Source organism: Chanos chanos, chromosome 5 (genome assembly GCF_902362185.1).
Source record: "Chanos chanos chromosome 5, fChaCha1.1, whole genome shotgun sequence".
Taxonomy (NCBI): Eukaryota; Metazoa; Chordata; class Actinopteri; order Gonorynchiformes; family Chanidae; genus Chanos; species Chanos chanos.
In genome coordinates, this window is record NC_044499.1 from 50,380,815 (window position 1) to 50,398,314 (window position 17,500).

The window sequence follows — 17,500 nt, forward strand, 5'->3', positions numbered from 1 at the left end:
TTTGGCTGAGAAATTCCTGTGTGGTGAAGTAATCCTCAGATCCCTGACAGACTCTCTCCAGACAAACGAGAAGCTCCAGGGATAATCTACCAGCTCGACTGGAACGCGTGCTGAAACCAGCGCTCTCACACTGCTCACACAGGAATTCCTCTCCCTCCCTCTCTCTCACTCTCTCTCTCACTCTCTCTCTCTCCCTCTCTCGCTCCCTCTCTCTCTCTCTCTCTCTCTCTCTCTCTCTCTCTCTCTCTCTCTCTCTCTCTCTCGCTTCTCTTTTGCTCTCTAAATTGCTCTTTCTCTGATTCAGATAGCTTTTAAGTGCTGTATCATTATATAATTATACATATACTGAAATGCTAGAGCTGCTACTTTTGCCACTATACTTACTGATACAACCAATAATAATAATAATAATAATAATAATAATAATAATAATAATAATAATAATAATAATAATGTATTTAACAGAGAGAAGTTATTTAACTATACAGTCTTCTCTCTTAGGGTCAGATGTGTTAGTTTCAGTGTTCTGATACTGTCAGACTGTGTTTTTTCTGTAAATGTTAGAGTGTGAATTTGATTAGAGGTTGGTCAGGGCTGCTCTGGTGTGAACTGGGTCAGTGGTTTATAAACAGTTCAGGTTTTTTTTTTTTATTTCATGAGATGAGACGCAGGTCTGAGTGACAAGGGACAGGGGACAGCTTTAAAAGCACTGTCGCTGCCTCCCTGTCTTATCAAGTCCTTTATTCTCAGTTACTGACAAAAAGCCGCTTTCACATTGACAAACCCCATCAGACTCATTCAAATATCTTTTCCACCAGTGTTTACAACGCACCAAGAAAGTCCAGCACTAAAACACACACACACACACACACACACACACTCAGCTGAGCAGACACTTTAGCGCTTTCAGCAGAAGGTGACAAAAAGCTTTTGTCCGCCTCTTCCTCAGAGAGAGAGAGAGAGAGAGAGAGAGAGAGAGGATGGTGGAGAGATGAAGGGGGAAAAGCAGCTGAGTTTAATCCCTTTAAGTGAAGCGGTGGTTCCACCCTAATCGGATGTAATCTACCTGCTTGGCCGCGGTCCAGTCAGATGGTTTCTGTGATGAGGGTGCGCTTGTTTTTTGAGGGGTGGGCGGATGTGTGTGTGTGAGGGGGGGGTTGGTTACGGAGCAGAGCACTCTGAAAGTGATTAGCAGATAGCACTGAATGAGTGGGTGGGAGAAATGACTGGGCAGGAGAAGGTGAGGGGTTGACGGGGGGGCAAGAAGAGAAAAGGGGGGGGGGGGGGGGCTAAGAGGAAGGGGGGCGACTAAGGCGGTTGTGTATGATGATAAATCTCAGGCAGTTCCATTCCAGGGTTACATCACTCCTCCCCAATTCTCACAGTAAAGCAGGAGACAGTGGACTACAACACACAACAGAGCATAGCACAGCACAGCACAGCACAGAACAACACCGCACCGAACAACACAGCACAGCACAGCACAGAACAACACAACACAGTGCAACACAGAACAGCACAGCACAACACAGAACAACACAGCACAACACAGAACAACACAACACAGAACAACACAGCACAGAACAACACAGCACAGCACAGTGCAACACAGCACAGCACACAACAACACAGCACAGCACAGCACAGAGCAACACAGCACAACACAACACAGTGCAACACAGAGCAACACAGCACAACACAGAACACAGCACAGCACAACAGAGTACAACACAGCACAGCAGAGCACAACAGAGCACAGCATAGCACAGCACAGAACAACACAGGACATCACAGCACAGCACAACACAGTACACTGAGCATAGAACACATAAATAACAGAGAGCTGTGCCCCACAGCACAGAACAGCTTAACACAGAACAGAACAGGATAAGAGAGCGCAGTATAAGAAAACACTGTACAACATAACAAAGTGCAGCATAGCACAGCACAGCAGAGTGTAATTCAGCATGGTACAGTACAACACACAGAGCACAAGTGTGTGTGTGTGTGTGTGTGTGTGTATGTGGGAGAGAGAGGGGGGGGGGGAGGTGAATATATAGCATGTTTTGAGTTTATATTCATGTTTGTGTAAATAAAATAATAAAATATCCTTCAGTAAATTACTTACTGCATCCATAATCCTCAGCGCCGTGGAACAATGTATAAAACGTAGCCACAGAATGTTCCAGACCTCATTTGGGATAATGCCAAGCCGTAAACTTTTACTGAGGTAACACACCTACTGCCGCTGACTTGGGGAACTGAATTTTATTTTTTTTTTTGGTTTTATTATTATTGTTATCATTTTCTCCTTCGTATATTTATGAGCTTAATTTGCTATCTTGCATGTTTAAATACTGCTTTGGTGACTTTATGTTTCACTGAACAATTTTTGAGTGGTTTTTGTAATCCAGCCTTTTAGAGTTAACAGGGGAAATTTACCATTTTTTACATATTTTTCATCACAAATATACATAACGACCTGAACTGCCAGTAAAAGTGTTGGATGCCTCAGTATTAAATCCCCCTGTAATTGGGTTATTGATTTATATATATATTTATATATATATATATACATATATATATACACATCCCATGTCATCTGCTGAACATTCGCTTTCAGTCAGCCCGTCAGTGCTAAACTTTCTGCAGATTTGCAGATTTCAAAGTGTGATCAACAAATATAAAGCATTAATAAACATGGTTCTGTCTAACCGGTCTATCTACCAAAGAAAGGAGAAAAGAAAAGTAAATACTCAACCCATTCTTGATTACTTTTCTTGCTTCTCTGGGGAGCTGTGGAAAGAGCGTCTCTAAAACCTTGTCTCCAAAAAAAAAAAAAAAAAAAAAAAAAAAACAGATGTAGAGCATGCTAGTTGCAGTGTCGTTAACATGTAATTAACACAAATTAAAAAGCTAAGTGCACAGATGAAACCTCCTGTTAACCATCTATCTGCAATGGTGATGGACTAATTACATAGAAACTAGGGTGAGAACTGTGTTTCTACAGCACCTCACCTTTAAGACACATAAACACACACACACACACACACACACACATGCACACACACACGTGTTTGTGTGTGTGTTTATGTGTCTTAAAGGTGAGGTGCTCTGAGGTGTAAGTGAAGAGAGAGAGAGAGAGAGAGAGAGAGAGAGAGAGAGAGAGAGAGAGACTGAGAAACTGGGGGAGAGACGATGTTGTATTTACAAGAAAAACATATTTATGACTTTGAGTGTGGAGAAGAGAAAAATTTTGTGACTGTCAGTCTTTTGTCTGTCTGCACACTTTCCCCACATCCCCTGGCTGACACGCTGTCTCATCGCAAACAGGCCTCATTCACTGCATGTTTCCATAAAGTAAGCAAATCAAAGCATGTGTCAGGGCATGTAGACCAGAATCAGTGAGGCAGGACAGACACCAGCTAGAGACCACGCACTGAGAAAGAGAGAGAGCAAGAGAGCGAGAGAGAGCGAGAGAGAGAGGGAGAGAGAGGGAGAGAGAGAGAGAGAGAGAGAGAGAAAGGCCGTGCTGTTGCACTTCTCACCTGTTAAAAATGATAGATCGTCTCCCTCCAGAGTGCCGACAGACAGAGAGACAAGAGAAAGACGAGAGAGAGAGAGAGAGGGAGGGAGAGAGAGGAAGAGAGAGGAAGAGAGAGGGAGAGAGAGAGAGAAAGCATGAATGATCTGGTGGCACTTTTATGATGAATGAGTAAAAAAAGAGAAGGAGCAGGGTGTAGCCCAGGGAACAAGGGCACGGATGGGTAATTACACCTCCGTTCATTCCATCCATCTGCCCAGGCCTTTCCTCCGCGGGCTCCCTGAGCGGAGGCCTCAGTTACCAGGCCTCCTCAGAATGGGGGGGGGGGGGATTAGGGGAGGGGGTGCTAGAGCAGGAGGGACAGGGCTGTGGTTTCTCTGCTGGCCTCCCTGTGTACTTTATCTTAACACAGCCTGACTGCCTGACCCACTGCAGTGATGGATGTTGCCTCAGACAGTGCAAAAACCCACCTTACGCACCGCCTCAGAGGGAGCGAGAGAGAGCGCAAGGGCCCATGGGAAAAAAAACAAGTCAAGAGTCAAGAGACCTTGTTGTTTTGACAGCGAAAAGTAAACAAAAATATTTTTGAAAAGAAGTAGACACACTTAAATTGAGGGAAATATTGATGATTTATTACTTTTAATTATATAAATAGTTAATCATAACTGTTGAACTTTTAAAGCAACAGAAAAGTGGCATAAACACTTAGCAGATAGCACTGGACTAATGAGAGACTAATAACATGTAATAGAATCTTTCATAAATATTTTGTCAGATTTTCACCTCTCAAGGGCATGTAGTCTTCTATATGTCATCTCTAACCCAGTTTAACCTGTGAATATCAGGAGACATGATCTAACTCAGTCAGAAACACACACGGTGCAGTGGGGAGGGGGGGGGGGGGTTGGAGAAAGAGAAAGAGTAAGACAGTGTAAGAGTTAGAGAGGGAGAGAGGGAGAGAGAGAGAGAGAGAGAGAGAGAGAGAGAGAGAAAAGGAAGAGAGAGAGAGAGAGAGAGAGAGAAGGAGAGAGAGCGCGAGAGAGGGAGAGAGAGAGAGAGAGAGAGAGAGGGAGAGAGAGAGAGAGAGAGAGAGAAAGGAGGAGAGAGAGAGAGAGAGGGAGAGAGAGAGAGAGAGGGGAGAGGGAGAGGGAGAGGGGAGAGGGAGAGGGAGAGAGAGAGCGAGAGAGGGAGAGAGAGAAGGAGAGAGAGAGCGCGAGAGAGGGAGAGAGAGAGAGGGAGAGAGAGGGAGAGAGAGAGAGAGAGAAAGGAGGAGAGAGAGAGAGAGAGAGAGAGAGAGAGGGAGGGAGAAAAAGGAGGGGGTGTCTGCACCAGTATTAGTAACAGTAAAATCAGTAACAGTATTAGTAACAGTAAAATCAGTAACAGTATTAGTAGAAGCGGTACAATCAGTAACAGTATTAGTAACAATAAAATCAGTAACAGTATTAGTAACAGTAAAAGCAGTAACAGTAAAAGCAGTAACAGTATTAGTAACAGTAAAATCAGTAACAGTATTAGTAACAGTAAAATCAGTAACAGTATTAGTAACAGTATTAGTAACAGTAAAATCAGTAACAGTATTAGTAGAAGCGGTAAAATCAGTAACAGTAGCAGTAACAGTAAAAGCAGTAACAGTATTAGCAATAATACTAGCTCACATTCCAGTGTTTTGGCTTTTATTTTAAAAAAGAGTGACTATAGCTGGTCCAGGCAATGGACTAGGTATATTATTATATTAATAGCTATATTCATAATGTCCTTCTCCAAGGTTTCCAATTGAGATATATGCTTTTTTTTGCTATATTAAAGTTGTTCTCTGAGTTAAACTCTAAAATCTCATCTTGGCTGTTATGTTAAAGAATCATTCTTCATCGTTTTTTTTTAATAACCAGAATATTTTTTTGCCCTGCGGCTTACCAGCTTTTTTTGGATATCAATTGGACTCACTCATTTTGTACAGATTTACCTCTCCTTTGTCTTTGTTTTTTTAGTCTTCTTCACCTGTCAGTCAAGATGATAGAGAGGCAACAGAGTGTGATTTAGGTCTAAGTGAACCTCTGTGAGGTATCACCATCCACAACTCATCCTGTGTTTCATCTGCCCCATCGGGTTGTCCTTTCCCAAGTGTGTGTGTGTGTGTGTGTGTGTGTGTGTGTGTGTTTCATTATTTAACAGATTACAGGAAATACTGAATGATGATGACATCTAAATTGCTCAGGACAGAGATCTGAACAGATCAAGGAGTCATACTGGTGATACACACAGGAGCATTTGGGTTAAAATAGGAAACACTGACTGAATACATAAGAGTGCATAAGATTTAAAAAAAAAAAAAGGGGGGGGACAGGAGTTATGAAGGAGTGCACACTGATTATGAGGACTGGCTGATCTGTACAGTGTAATCTGTGATGATGATTGGCTGGGCTGTACAGTGTAATCTGTGATGATGATTGGCTGGGCTGTGCAGTGTAATCTGTGATGATGATTGGCCGGGCCTTGCAGTGTAATTTGTGATGATGATTAGCTAGGCTGAAGTTTACAATGTAATCTGCATGACAGTGCCACACAGGTCCACACAGAATAACACCTTCTCAGAGTAACCCTTCCACCCCTTCACAATCATCTCCTCATAGTAGTACCCTTTATCTCTTATCTCTTCCCCACCCCCGACCCTCCCTCCCTTTCTCTCTGTCTGTTTTACACTCCTCTCTCTCTCTCTCTCACTCTCTCTCACTCTCTCTCTCTGGTCAAATGTAGCTGCCTTCAGCAGTTCTTTCTTTCATTGATTTAGTTCAGAGCTCAGAGAAGTTTAGCTGACATGGTCCTTTCATCCCTGTCCCGCCATCTTATCCAATTCATTTCATATAGACAGGTTCTAATGGCACTGTGCCACTGTTTGCCCTCCACACACCACATTCCGCCAGAAACAACACACCCTCGAAATTAATGATCCGAGAAAGTCTGAAAACACTTCATCTGTCCTCAGAGAAATGCCTCAATTCAATTCAATTCAGTTCAATTCGATTCAATTCAATTCAGTTCAATTCAATGGCTTTGCGGTAGACCTTTGACTACTATGGGTGAACTGATGCAAAAAATGTTTGAAACCAACTACGTGATGTGTCGTAATGATATGAATAGATAGTAATATGGAAATGGGCTTGTCATGCATATCTTTTGTGTTTCTTGGGCAGTTTGTGCTAAGTGTTGTTTTTTTTAAGCTGACTTTAAGCTGATAGATTTCTGATAGTTTTTTTTCTGCCGGGATCCTTTAACAGAGATGATCATTTTGTTTGTTTGTTTGTTTGTTTGCTTGTTTGTTTTGGCCTGTGAGGAGGTTTCTCTGTTTTTGCTGCTCACGTGTCAGATCCTCAGGTCAGAGATTTCCATGTTACTATGGATGCATCATGACCATGACACTAATGAAATCAGGTTTTGAATGAGATCAAATCAGGCTGTGAATGGTTGACCCTGTCTGGACCTTTACCTGACATTTCTCCCTTCATTCACATCAGTCTGTTTACACACCGCCTGACGTGACATTTGGACAGAACCGCCTGAGCCCTGAGAGAGAGAGGAAGAGAGGTGGTGGAGAGGGGGGTAGAGTGTGAATAACAGAAGAAGGAGAGAGAGGAAAAAGGAGAGAAATGGATAGAGGGAGTCATAGTGTTTGTGGTCTAAAGAGAAATGAGAGTGTGTCACAGACTGCAGCCTGTCCCGCAGCAATGAGGCCTCACTTTCACTTCCTGCCTTTGATTGACAGGGGAGCACATGAGAACTGAATGGGAGAGGACTCCCAAGTCTCTCTCTCTCTCTCTCTCTCTCTCTCTCTCTCTCTGTTCGCTGGCCACATGTCAAAGGCATTTGGAATCTGTCTTTGCCCTTCCTGACAGCTCCTTTAATCTTCTGAAACACATACAAATGTTGTGAAAGTGGCGTAAGGAATCTTCAATATGGCACCAGCGTTCCCTGGCTGTACCCGCCCCTCCCCCTCCCAACTCTCCTCCACGCAAAAAAGACTGCTCCGTCCCTCCCTCTCTCTCTCTCTCTCTCGCTCTCTCTCCCTCTCTCTCCCTCTCTCTCTCGCTCTCATTCTCTTCCTCTCTCTATCTCATTCTCCCTCTCTCTCTCTCATTCTCTCTATCTCATTCTCCCTCTCTTCCTCTCTCTCTCACTCTCTCTCTCTGTGTCCCTCTGTCTGGGGTGTGACAAGTGACAGGTGTAAAAACTAACAGGTGTGTGTTTGCGTCTCCCTCCAGCAGGTAGACGAGGTTGCGCAGACAGAGGGCTCCCAGCAGCTGCAGCTGCAGCAGTCGGACGTGTCGGAGAAACCGCAGCCCAAGCGGTTACACGTCTCCAACATCCCGTTCCGCTTCCGGGACCCGGACCTGCGACAAATGTTTGGGGTGAGTTATCACAATGCCAACCGAACACACACAAGGGCACAACAGGTTGGCATCTCACCCGGGTGCACACAGGCAGACAAGTCATGTGACATCATAAGAAGACCATTTCTTTCTTTTTCTTTTTTTTTTTTTTTTTTGGTATATTTGAACTGAATATGTACTGTGGAGAAGAACAGGGTGCTGGAGAGGCAGATGGTTCCTGGCTGAATTTAGACTTTAGACATTTTGGTTTAACTCTGGGCTCTTTCACACAGACGCGTTAAGGTCATGGTAGGCTAAGCAATGGTTTCAGCCTTGCCTTTTTTTTCTCCCCTGTCTCCGTGTCTAACCTATATTATGTTGAATGCCTCCAGCCTGAGATAGGGGTTTTTGTTTTTGCACAGAGAACAGGATGAATTTTTCATGCCTTCTCTTCAATCTTTTATAGCCTAAATGTTCTGACTTGCTTGCTGAATTTCTGGCAGATTCTTTAACTCTGGAAAACTCTGGTAAAAAATTTTGTAACATTTTCTGAGAAAAAGTGAAATAATATTGTCCCTTTTTTAATCCATTTCACTGACAGTTCACTTGATAACCCTTGTAATAAACAAACAAACAAAAAAAAAAACAGTAGTTTATAACAAACACATTTTTTTATCGTTGTTATGGTGAAATATCTTGTTGGGCTCACTGTACAAACTGGATGATGTGGTATATTTACCATAGGGTCTAAATATGGGTATGTTTGCAGTAAAAACTGGAGTATGTTGTATATTCCAAAACTGCAGTATGTGGTATATTAATGGTAAAAGCCAGAGAATGGTGTATATTTCCTTTATAAACCACAGCATGGGGTATAAGTACTGTAAAAAGTGAAGTTTCTGGAGAAGAACAGTTCTTGGGGTGTGTGGTACACTCAGCTAAAATGTGAGGTGTATTTAAGCTGCAGTGAACAGTAGTGGCATATTATTATCATGGCTAACTGCTTGGGCAGGGTGGGACTATGACACACAGAGCAAAAAAAAAAAAGAAACAGAACACACTACAAACCCGAAAGAACTTCGTTAACAAAAATAAAATGGGCAGCAAAAGCAAAACTCAACGATACTTTTTGTGAACAGGCAGCAGGCTAAACACAGGAAGAGAGTCTCTCTCCCAGCAAACACAAAAGGAGGATGCAGCTTGTTAGTCCGGAGGAATTCCAGACAGACACACTGCACTGCTGTGTTTCTCTCTCTCTTTCTCTCTTTTTTTTTTTTCGTTTTTTTTTTTTAGCTCGTTAAAGAACGTGAGGACTCAGTGTTTACCGAAGGCGTCACGCGGCCGACAGTTAGCGTTTAATCTTACGGAGAGCCGCAGAGTTTTTCTCCACGCCCAGCGCGGAGTAACATCTGCTCCCTCAGAAGCTCCACTCTTAGAAAGAGAGAGAGAGAGAGAGAGAGAGACAGAGTGTCCACTCTCTGCCCCAGATTCTTCAATGCTGAGATGACGAGTCAGGGAGATATTCCAGGTCCCACAAGTGCAGATATAATTAATAGGAGCCCTCACTGTGGTTAAAACGTCAGAGTTTATCCTCATTAGTGTGTGTGTGTGTGTGTGTGTGTGTGTCTGCTGACAACTCCTGCGAAAGGATATGCGTGTGTGTGTTTTTGTGTTTGTTTGTTTGTTTGTTTGTTTGTTTGTTCATTTCAGTATGGCGGTTACGCTTTTTTTTTTTTTTTTTTGCGAATAATCTTGGGAACCCATGGGTACAATTAGCCCATGTCACGCACGGATTTCTGGGATTGGACTAGATGGACAAGCGAGCATGGTCTCTAGAATATTCCACGAGCGGAGCTCAGAGAAGTTTTGGAACAAAAGGCCTTGTTTGTGCGTGCGTGTGCTTACAGCAGAGAAGCACAGCACAGCACCTCAGGGGAATTGGACTCACGCAATTGATACCTCAAAAAAAAAAAAAAAAAAAGTCTGACTCCCTGACTAGCTTTGTTTCAGAAGAAAAGCCTGAGTGTTCACATTCTCAGCGTTCACACAACAGAGCTGGAGATTGTGGAAGTCTCAATAACACAGCTGATAAAAATGAAGCCAGAGCTTGAAAAGAAACCGCATAACTGCCTAGATTAAAGAGACTAAAGTTGGGTATAACGTCTTGAGTTAAAAGGATCTGAAACTTCTCTTTCCCAGATGAAGAGGTTTCAGAGCTCAGGGTTGTCTGACTGTTTATCGAGACTTTTTTCCACAAAGTCTGTCGACGGAGACTCTATCAAATCGCAAAACACTTGCCTTGGGACGAATAGAAGAGTCTTTTCAACACAACCCCACTGTCCAAAGCAGAAGACGAGAGAGAGAGAGAGAGAGAGAAAGAGAGAGAAAGAGAGAGCGAGAGCGTCTATATGTGTGTCTGTTTGTGCGTGCGTGTGTGCCTGCGTGCGTGTATGTGTGTGTGCATTGTGAAGTGAAACACACTGCAGTGCAGGTTTCAGTGTAATGACTTCTCCACTTAGCGTGTGTAATTAGGGGAAGAGTCCATCAGCTTGGAGCAGACTGCTGTGCTGTGTGAGAGCTGACGTTACACAAACAAACACAGGACATCTCATTGTGCCTAATCAGTGTTTAACAGTGCAGTCCTTTCAGGCTCAGACCCTCTGCATCTCATCTGCCCAGGAAATTGCGTTCTGGAACGTTCATTCCAGTTAGGAAAAAGAATTATAACATTCAAAAAGCTTAACTTTTGCAAAAAAAAATATATATATATAGGGGTGTGGGGGGGATAAAAATTGTAGATTTATTAAACTTTTTTTTTTTAAGTGATGGCTCTGTTTTCATTTTTACATTTAAGGCAGATTGGTCGTGGGCAGAGAGACAAAATGTACCATGCTTCATTACCAAACCTTATTTCAGCTAAATTTTATAATTAGAGAAAGACAATTATGCCAACGAGCGGGAGAGTTTAATGTGAGCGCGTGAAATGGCTCTTTAAAGAACCGCCGGTCGTTGACTACGCGCTGGGGCGCTCCAAACGTGATTCAAATGAACAAAGTCCCGCACGCAACCCACCGCCTCAGAAATGCCTACAACTCCCAGCATGCAACAGCAGAGCGCTGCCTTCGCCCCTGTGCTGACGCAGGACACCAGAATGGCCCTCCATAAAAATGTTACATACTGCCGCCTTCTCAAACTGCACACCGCCAGACCTCAGCCTGGCAGGTTAGACACTGCTAACAGGTCCCTGGCTAAATGGGTTTAATAAAATGGTATTTCGTCAGCTGCCTGGAAGAGATAGGTCTCCCGCGGACAGCAACTTTTGGTCTCCTGATTAAGATTTTTGCTACCCAAGGTTTACTTCCACCACAATTGACTTGAAACCTGGAGAAAGACGACGCCCACAGGAACGCTGCCGGTCTAACCGAAGGGCCTCCGTAATGGCTTTATAATGATACCTGCTTACAGCTAATTGCTTACTGTAGCAGCTTTGTGGGTTTCTTGCACTTTGCAAACAAGAATTTTCTTAATGTTGAATTTACTCACCATTGGGGTTTTTTCTTTTCTTTTTTTTTTTCTTTTCTTTTTTTTTTTTTTTTATAGGTTGTAACTCTTTCCCTGCTACTCACACATTGGAGATTTGCTAATTTCTCCTCCATAAAATTTTGCACAGACAAGCGTTTAGCTGAACTGTAGCATATGAGAACCACCCACAGTTTCCGTGGCGATGTCCCATTGATCCTGACTGTCATTTGGTAAAGCTCTCTCTCGCTCTCTCTCTTTCCTCTGATTGAGAAGGAGAGAGAGAATCCAGTGCGATTAGGCACAGATGTAGGCAAGGTCTCCTGGGCAGCATGTGTAGGAGCCAGTAAAGATGACTACACAGGGAGATCAGTTCAGTGGAGTTGTAAGCCCATTAGAGCTGGGTTAAAGTCATTAGTGTTCTCAGACTGGGTTTGGAGTTAAGCGTGTGCAGTCTGTAAACAGAGCCTCACACTGAGATGAAAATACCCACGTTTAGGTTTAAAAAAAAAAAAAAAAAAAACTTAATTTGAACAAATGGTGTTGAGTGGCAGCTCTCTCAGGTCTGGCTGTGAATTCTGAATCGGGATGGATGGAGGAAATTAACTCAGAAGCCCAACGGGAAGAAGAGACAGGAAAGAGATCCAAATCACCAGCAGTCAAGTCAAAAGGAAGAGCGAAGCAGCATTCCAATCAACTTAGCTTTCTCTCTCTTTCACACACACACACACACACCTCACAAACACAAAACAGGGCCAGTCTGTTCAGATTAGAGACATTCTGTTGACTGATGCAGAACCACATACACACACAAACACACACGCACTACACATGTCTCTTTCTCTCTGTCTCTGTCTCTGTCTCTCTCTCTCTCTCTCTCTCTGCGGATGGACGGATAAAAGACGCCTCTTCTTAACCTTATTAGTGACCCAGACTCGTGATCAATCCCATTGAGCCGTGTGGTGCCTGGAAGGGCCATCCCTTCCCTGTTGTGCTGAAATGAGGCAAAGGCGGCCGGCTTGACAGGGTAATTAGTTTTAATGAAATAATACGGCCATTGTAGACAGCAATTAAAACCCGCTCACATTCCTCCCATTAGAGCAAACTTAAGGCTCTGCCTCTGTTCGGCAGACGTCCGTAATGATCCCGAAGGCAGGCCCGTTAAATGGAATGTTTAGGCCCACTAATCCCTCGGGGAAAAAAAAAAACAACAACAACAACAACAGCAGCAGCAACGAACGCCTGCCTGACTCCCCTGTCGTCTCTCCCAAGCGAGTGCCAACGCACGGGCGAAAACAGAATAAAAAACGCCAAACCACCGCCGATGCCTCATACTTTAAGCCTGGTCCCCTCTGTAGATTTTAGGTGGTCAACCTTTCTGGAAACTTCCTCTCAAATTCATAGTGACCCCCCCCTCCCTCCCTTCCTCCTCTCTGACCTCCCCACTCAGAACTCCAGCCCTCTCCGACCCAAACCATCCTGGGCCGTGCAGAAGGTTCTAGAGAGAGCCTCCTGTTTTGAAATCCTGGCATCATTCATTGGTCTGCTCAGAGCTACGACCTTGCCTAGCCCGATGCCGCCATGTTTATTTATTTATTGAAATAAAGCTTTCTTGATTCAAGGTCTGGTGGAGGGTTATACTAACCAAGGTCTCTCATTAGCATAAGCAGGGTTAAAACAGAGTGGGGAGAGGTTGGTGGAGTTGGGGGGGGGGGGGGGGGGGGGGGGGGGGGGGGGGGGGCGGTAGGGAGAGGAAGAGTTTTATCATCTTTAATAAGTCTTGCGCGTTTGCACACTGCCGCGGTCTGTTTCTCCATGCATGCGGCATGAGCCTACCCATGCTGCAAGGCCAACCAGGAAAGTTTGGCTACAGTCAAAGGCCAGAGAGTTTGGGCCACTCCTGTTGGACAGTGACCAAGTTACAAATCCACACTCTAGCACTTTCTCTCTCTCTCTCTCTCTCTCTCTCTCTCTCTCTCTCTCTCTCTCTCTCTCTCTTTCTCTCGCTCTTTCTCTTTCTTTTCTCTCTGTTTCTCTGTCTCTGTCTCTATTCTCTCTCTCTTGTTTTTGATGAAAAGCTTCCGGCTGCTGCTATCTGTCAGGGAGTGGTCAGTGCCTCCTGGATAGACCTAATTAGCCAATTAAAAAAAAGAGGCGGGGAGACGGGGGGTGTGTATAGCACTCCCCGCCATTAGAATGACGATCAGATAAAACCTGGAATGGAGCTCAAATGACTGGGAAATAATAAGCAGTACGGCAGGTAATTACTCTGGTAGGATTCAATGCTCAGATTACAAACAAATATATGTAATAAATACACACACACACACACACACACACACACACACACACTCACGTGTATAGTCCATCGTCAGGGGCGACGACGGCGGCTCATCAACCTGTTATGCTTTCTTTTTAATGAAGATGGGGGGTACTGTGTGTTAAGTGATGCTAGAAATTGCATGTGTGGAGGCTTAGGGTCTGTTTTTATCAGTCCCAATCACAGCAGAAAATAACAACGGCCACTGTCCATCATTAAGAGCACTGGGCCGTTCACTGCCGGACTGCCACACGGCTCTGTTCAAATGTCACCTCATCAGCAGAAACATCAGCCTGCCCAGACACTCACACACACACACACACACACACACACACGTACGCACACACACACACACACAAACACACACGTACGCACACACACACAAACACAGACTCACACACACACACAAACACACACACACACAAATACACACACACGTACGCACACACGTACGCACACACAGACACACGCACGCACAAAAACACACACACCCACACACACACACACACACACACACTCACACTCATACACACACGTATGCACACACAGACACACGCACACACACACACAAACACAGACTCTCACACACACACACAGACTCACACACATGCACACACACGCACACACTCACAAGCACACACATAGACACATGCACATATGTAAACATGTACATATGTACACTAACATCACTCCTGAAGCTGAGAGTTTGCAGCTAGAACAATTTAGTGCTGTTTTAACATCGCAGACATGGCTGTAAGTGATGTGGGGGTTGTGTTTTGGCTGCTCTGGCTTGCCAACGGAGGAGAATGGGAGACAATTGGAGCTCTGTGAGAACAGGAGCTGAAGGAGAGGAGGCAGTTCTATTTTAGCTTGCTCTGCAATCATCTGCTCACTTTTCCCGACAATGTACAGAAAAGATGAGTTCTAATTACTCTGTCTTCTCTCTCTCTCTCTCTCTCTCTCTCTCTCTCTCTCCTTTCTTTCTTTTTTCTTTGTCTCTCCATCTCTACGCAGCAATTTGGGAAAATTTTAGATGTGGAAATTATTTTTAATGAGCGGGGCTCTAAGGTAAGTCAACTTCTCTTCTCTTCTCTTCTCTTCTCTTCTCTTCTCTTCTCTTCTCTTCTTCTGAAATTCCACTCTTCTCAACCCAGTGTAATCAGTGGTCTCCAGGCAAAAGCGTATGACAGACAGTGACTGCCACACTACACACTGCCTACACCCTGTGCTAGAGTCCACAGGTTTCATTTATGATGGTCAGATGGTCATTGATGTTAGCAGTAAATGTCATTGCAAAAATATACTGCAACTGAGGATTCACTCTGTGTGTGTGTGTGTGTGTGTGTGTGTGTGTGTGTGTGTGTGTGTGTGTGTGTGTGGACTCAGACAGTCTCATAATGCTCACAGTTATCTGATGTTGTCCTATGTACCGACCAAACTATTTCTGACCTCGTTGCATCAGGCAAACCCTCTCAGCCTCAATAAAATAGCATTCCAAAATGGTCTTTTCCCTTCCAAAAGGCATTAGACATACAAATACAGCACTCAAAACATGAATAATCCATGAACAATATTTAAACAGATCATACCATCCCACATACAATAGAGAGGGACTTTTGTAGAAGAAAAACTCTGTGGTCTCTGCACTCCCCCTGCGACTCATGTAGAAGGCTTTAGATCTAGATTCTGACTGGACAGGCCGTTCTGTACCCTGCCCAACCAACAGAGGCATTACCCATAATTCCTGTCATGCCCCCTGTCCAGTGTGTAATGAACCCCTCAATTTGCACACAAGCTTTTTCCTGTTTACACTTAGCCTGTTTACACACTCCGATAAACAAACTATTTACAAAGAGTCTGTTATTTTCACATTATATACAGATATACCCATATTTACATTCTGTTTACAGTGTCTGTTTGCGCAAAAACAAATTATTTACATTTGATTGAAAACGCATATGTAAATACACATACATATATGTATGCATCCACAAACAAACTGCCCTACTGCCCTAAACAACAACACATACAAACTACTGTCCTAAAGAACAACAGCAACACATACAAACTACTGCCCTAAACAACAACACATACAAACTACTGTCCTAAACACCACCACATACAAACTACTGCCCTAAACACCACCACCTACAAACTACTGTCCTAAACACCACCACATACAAACTACTGCCCTAAACACCACCACCTACAAACTACTGTCCTAAACACCACCACCTACAAACTACTGTCCTAAACAACAACCACATACAAACTACTGCCCTAAACAACAACAGCAACACATACAAACTACTGCCCTAAACAACAACACATACAAACTACTGTCCTAAACAACAACAGCAACACATACAAACTACTGCCCTAAACACCACCACATACAAACTACTGTCCTAAACAACCACACATACAAACTACTGCCCTAAACAACAACAGCAACACATACAAACTACTGCCCTAAACAACAACAGCAACACATACAAACTACTGCCCTAAACAACAACAGCAACACATACAAACTACTGCCCTAAACACCACCACATACAAACTACTGTCCTAAACAACCACACATACAAACTACTGCCCTAAACAACAACAGCAACACATACAAACTACTGCCCTAAACAACAACAGCAACACATACAAACTACTGCCCTAAACACCACCACATACAAACTACTGTCCTAAACAACAACAGCAACACATACAAACTACTGCCCTAAACAACAACAACACTTACAAACTACTGTCCTAAACAACAACACATACAAACTACTGCCCTAAACACCATCACATACAAACTACTGCCCTAAACAACCACACATACAAACTACTGTCCTAAACAACAACAGCAACACATACAAACTACTGCCCTAAACAACAACACATACAAACTACTGCCCTAAACAACAACAACACTTACAAACGACTGCTTTAAACAACACCACTACATACAAACTACTGCCCTAAACACCACCACATACAAACTACTGCCCTAAACAACAACAACACATACAAATTACTGCCCTAAACAACAACAACACTTACAAACTACTGTCCTAAACAACAACACATACAAACTACTGTCCTAAACAACAACAGCAACACATACAAACTACTGCCCTAAACAACAACAGCAACACATACAAACTACTGCCCTAAACAACAACAGCAACACATACAAACTACTGCCCTAAACACCACCACATACAAACTACTGTCCTAAACAACAACAGCAACACATACAAACTACTGCCCTAAACACCACCACATACAAACTACTGCCCTAAACAACAACAGCAACACATACAAACTACTGCCCTAAACACCACCACATACAAACTACTGTCCTAAACAACCACACATACAAACTACTGCCCTAAACAACAACAGCAACACATACAAACTACTGCCCTAAACAGCAACACATACAAACTACTGCCCTAAACACCACCACATACAAACTACTGTCCTAAACAACAACAGCAACACATACAAACTACTGCCCTAACAACAACAACACATACAAACTACTGCCCTAAACAACAACAACACTTACAAACTACTGCTTTAAACAACACCACTCACATACAAACTACTGCCCTAAACAACCACACATACAAACTACTGTCCTAAACAACAACAGCAACACATACAAACTACTGCCCTAAACAACAACACATACAAACTACTGCCCTAAACAACAACAACACTTACAAACGACTGCTTTAAACA

At 43.5% G+C, this 17,500-nt stretch overlaps 1 protein-coding gene across 1 annotated transcript in view; it reads left to right on the plus strand.

Moving 5' to 3' along the window:
- rbfox3a (RNA binding fox-1 homolog 3a) overlaps nucleotides 1-17,500 on the plus strand; it is a 130,647-nt gene that overhangs the window by 96,805 nt on the left and 16,342 nt on the right. The window contains exons 3-4 of the mRNA XM_030774474.1: nucleotides 7,804-7,950; nucleotides 14,765-14,818. Coding sequence (XP_030630334.1) covers nucleotides 7,804-7,950; nucleotides 14,765-14,818 — 201 coding nt within the window. The remainder of the gene's footprint in view (nucleotides 1-7,803; nucleotides 7,951-14,764; nucleotides 14,819-17,500) is intronic.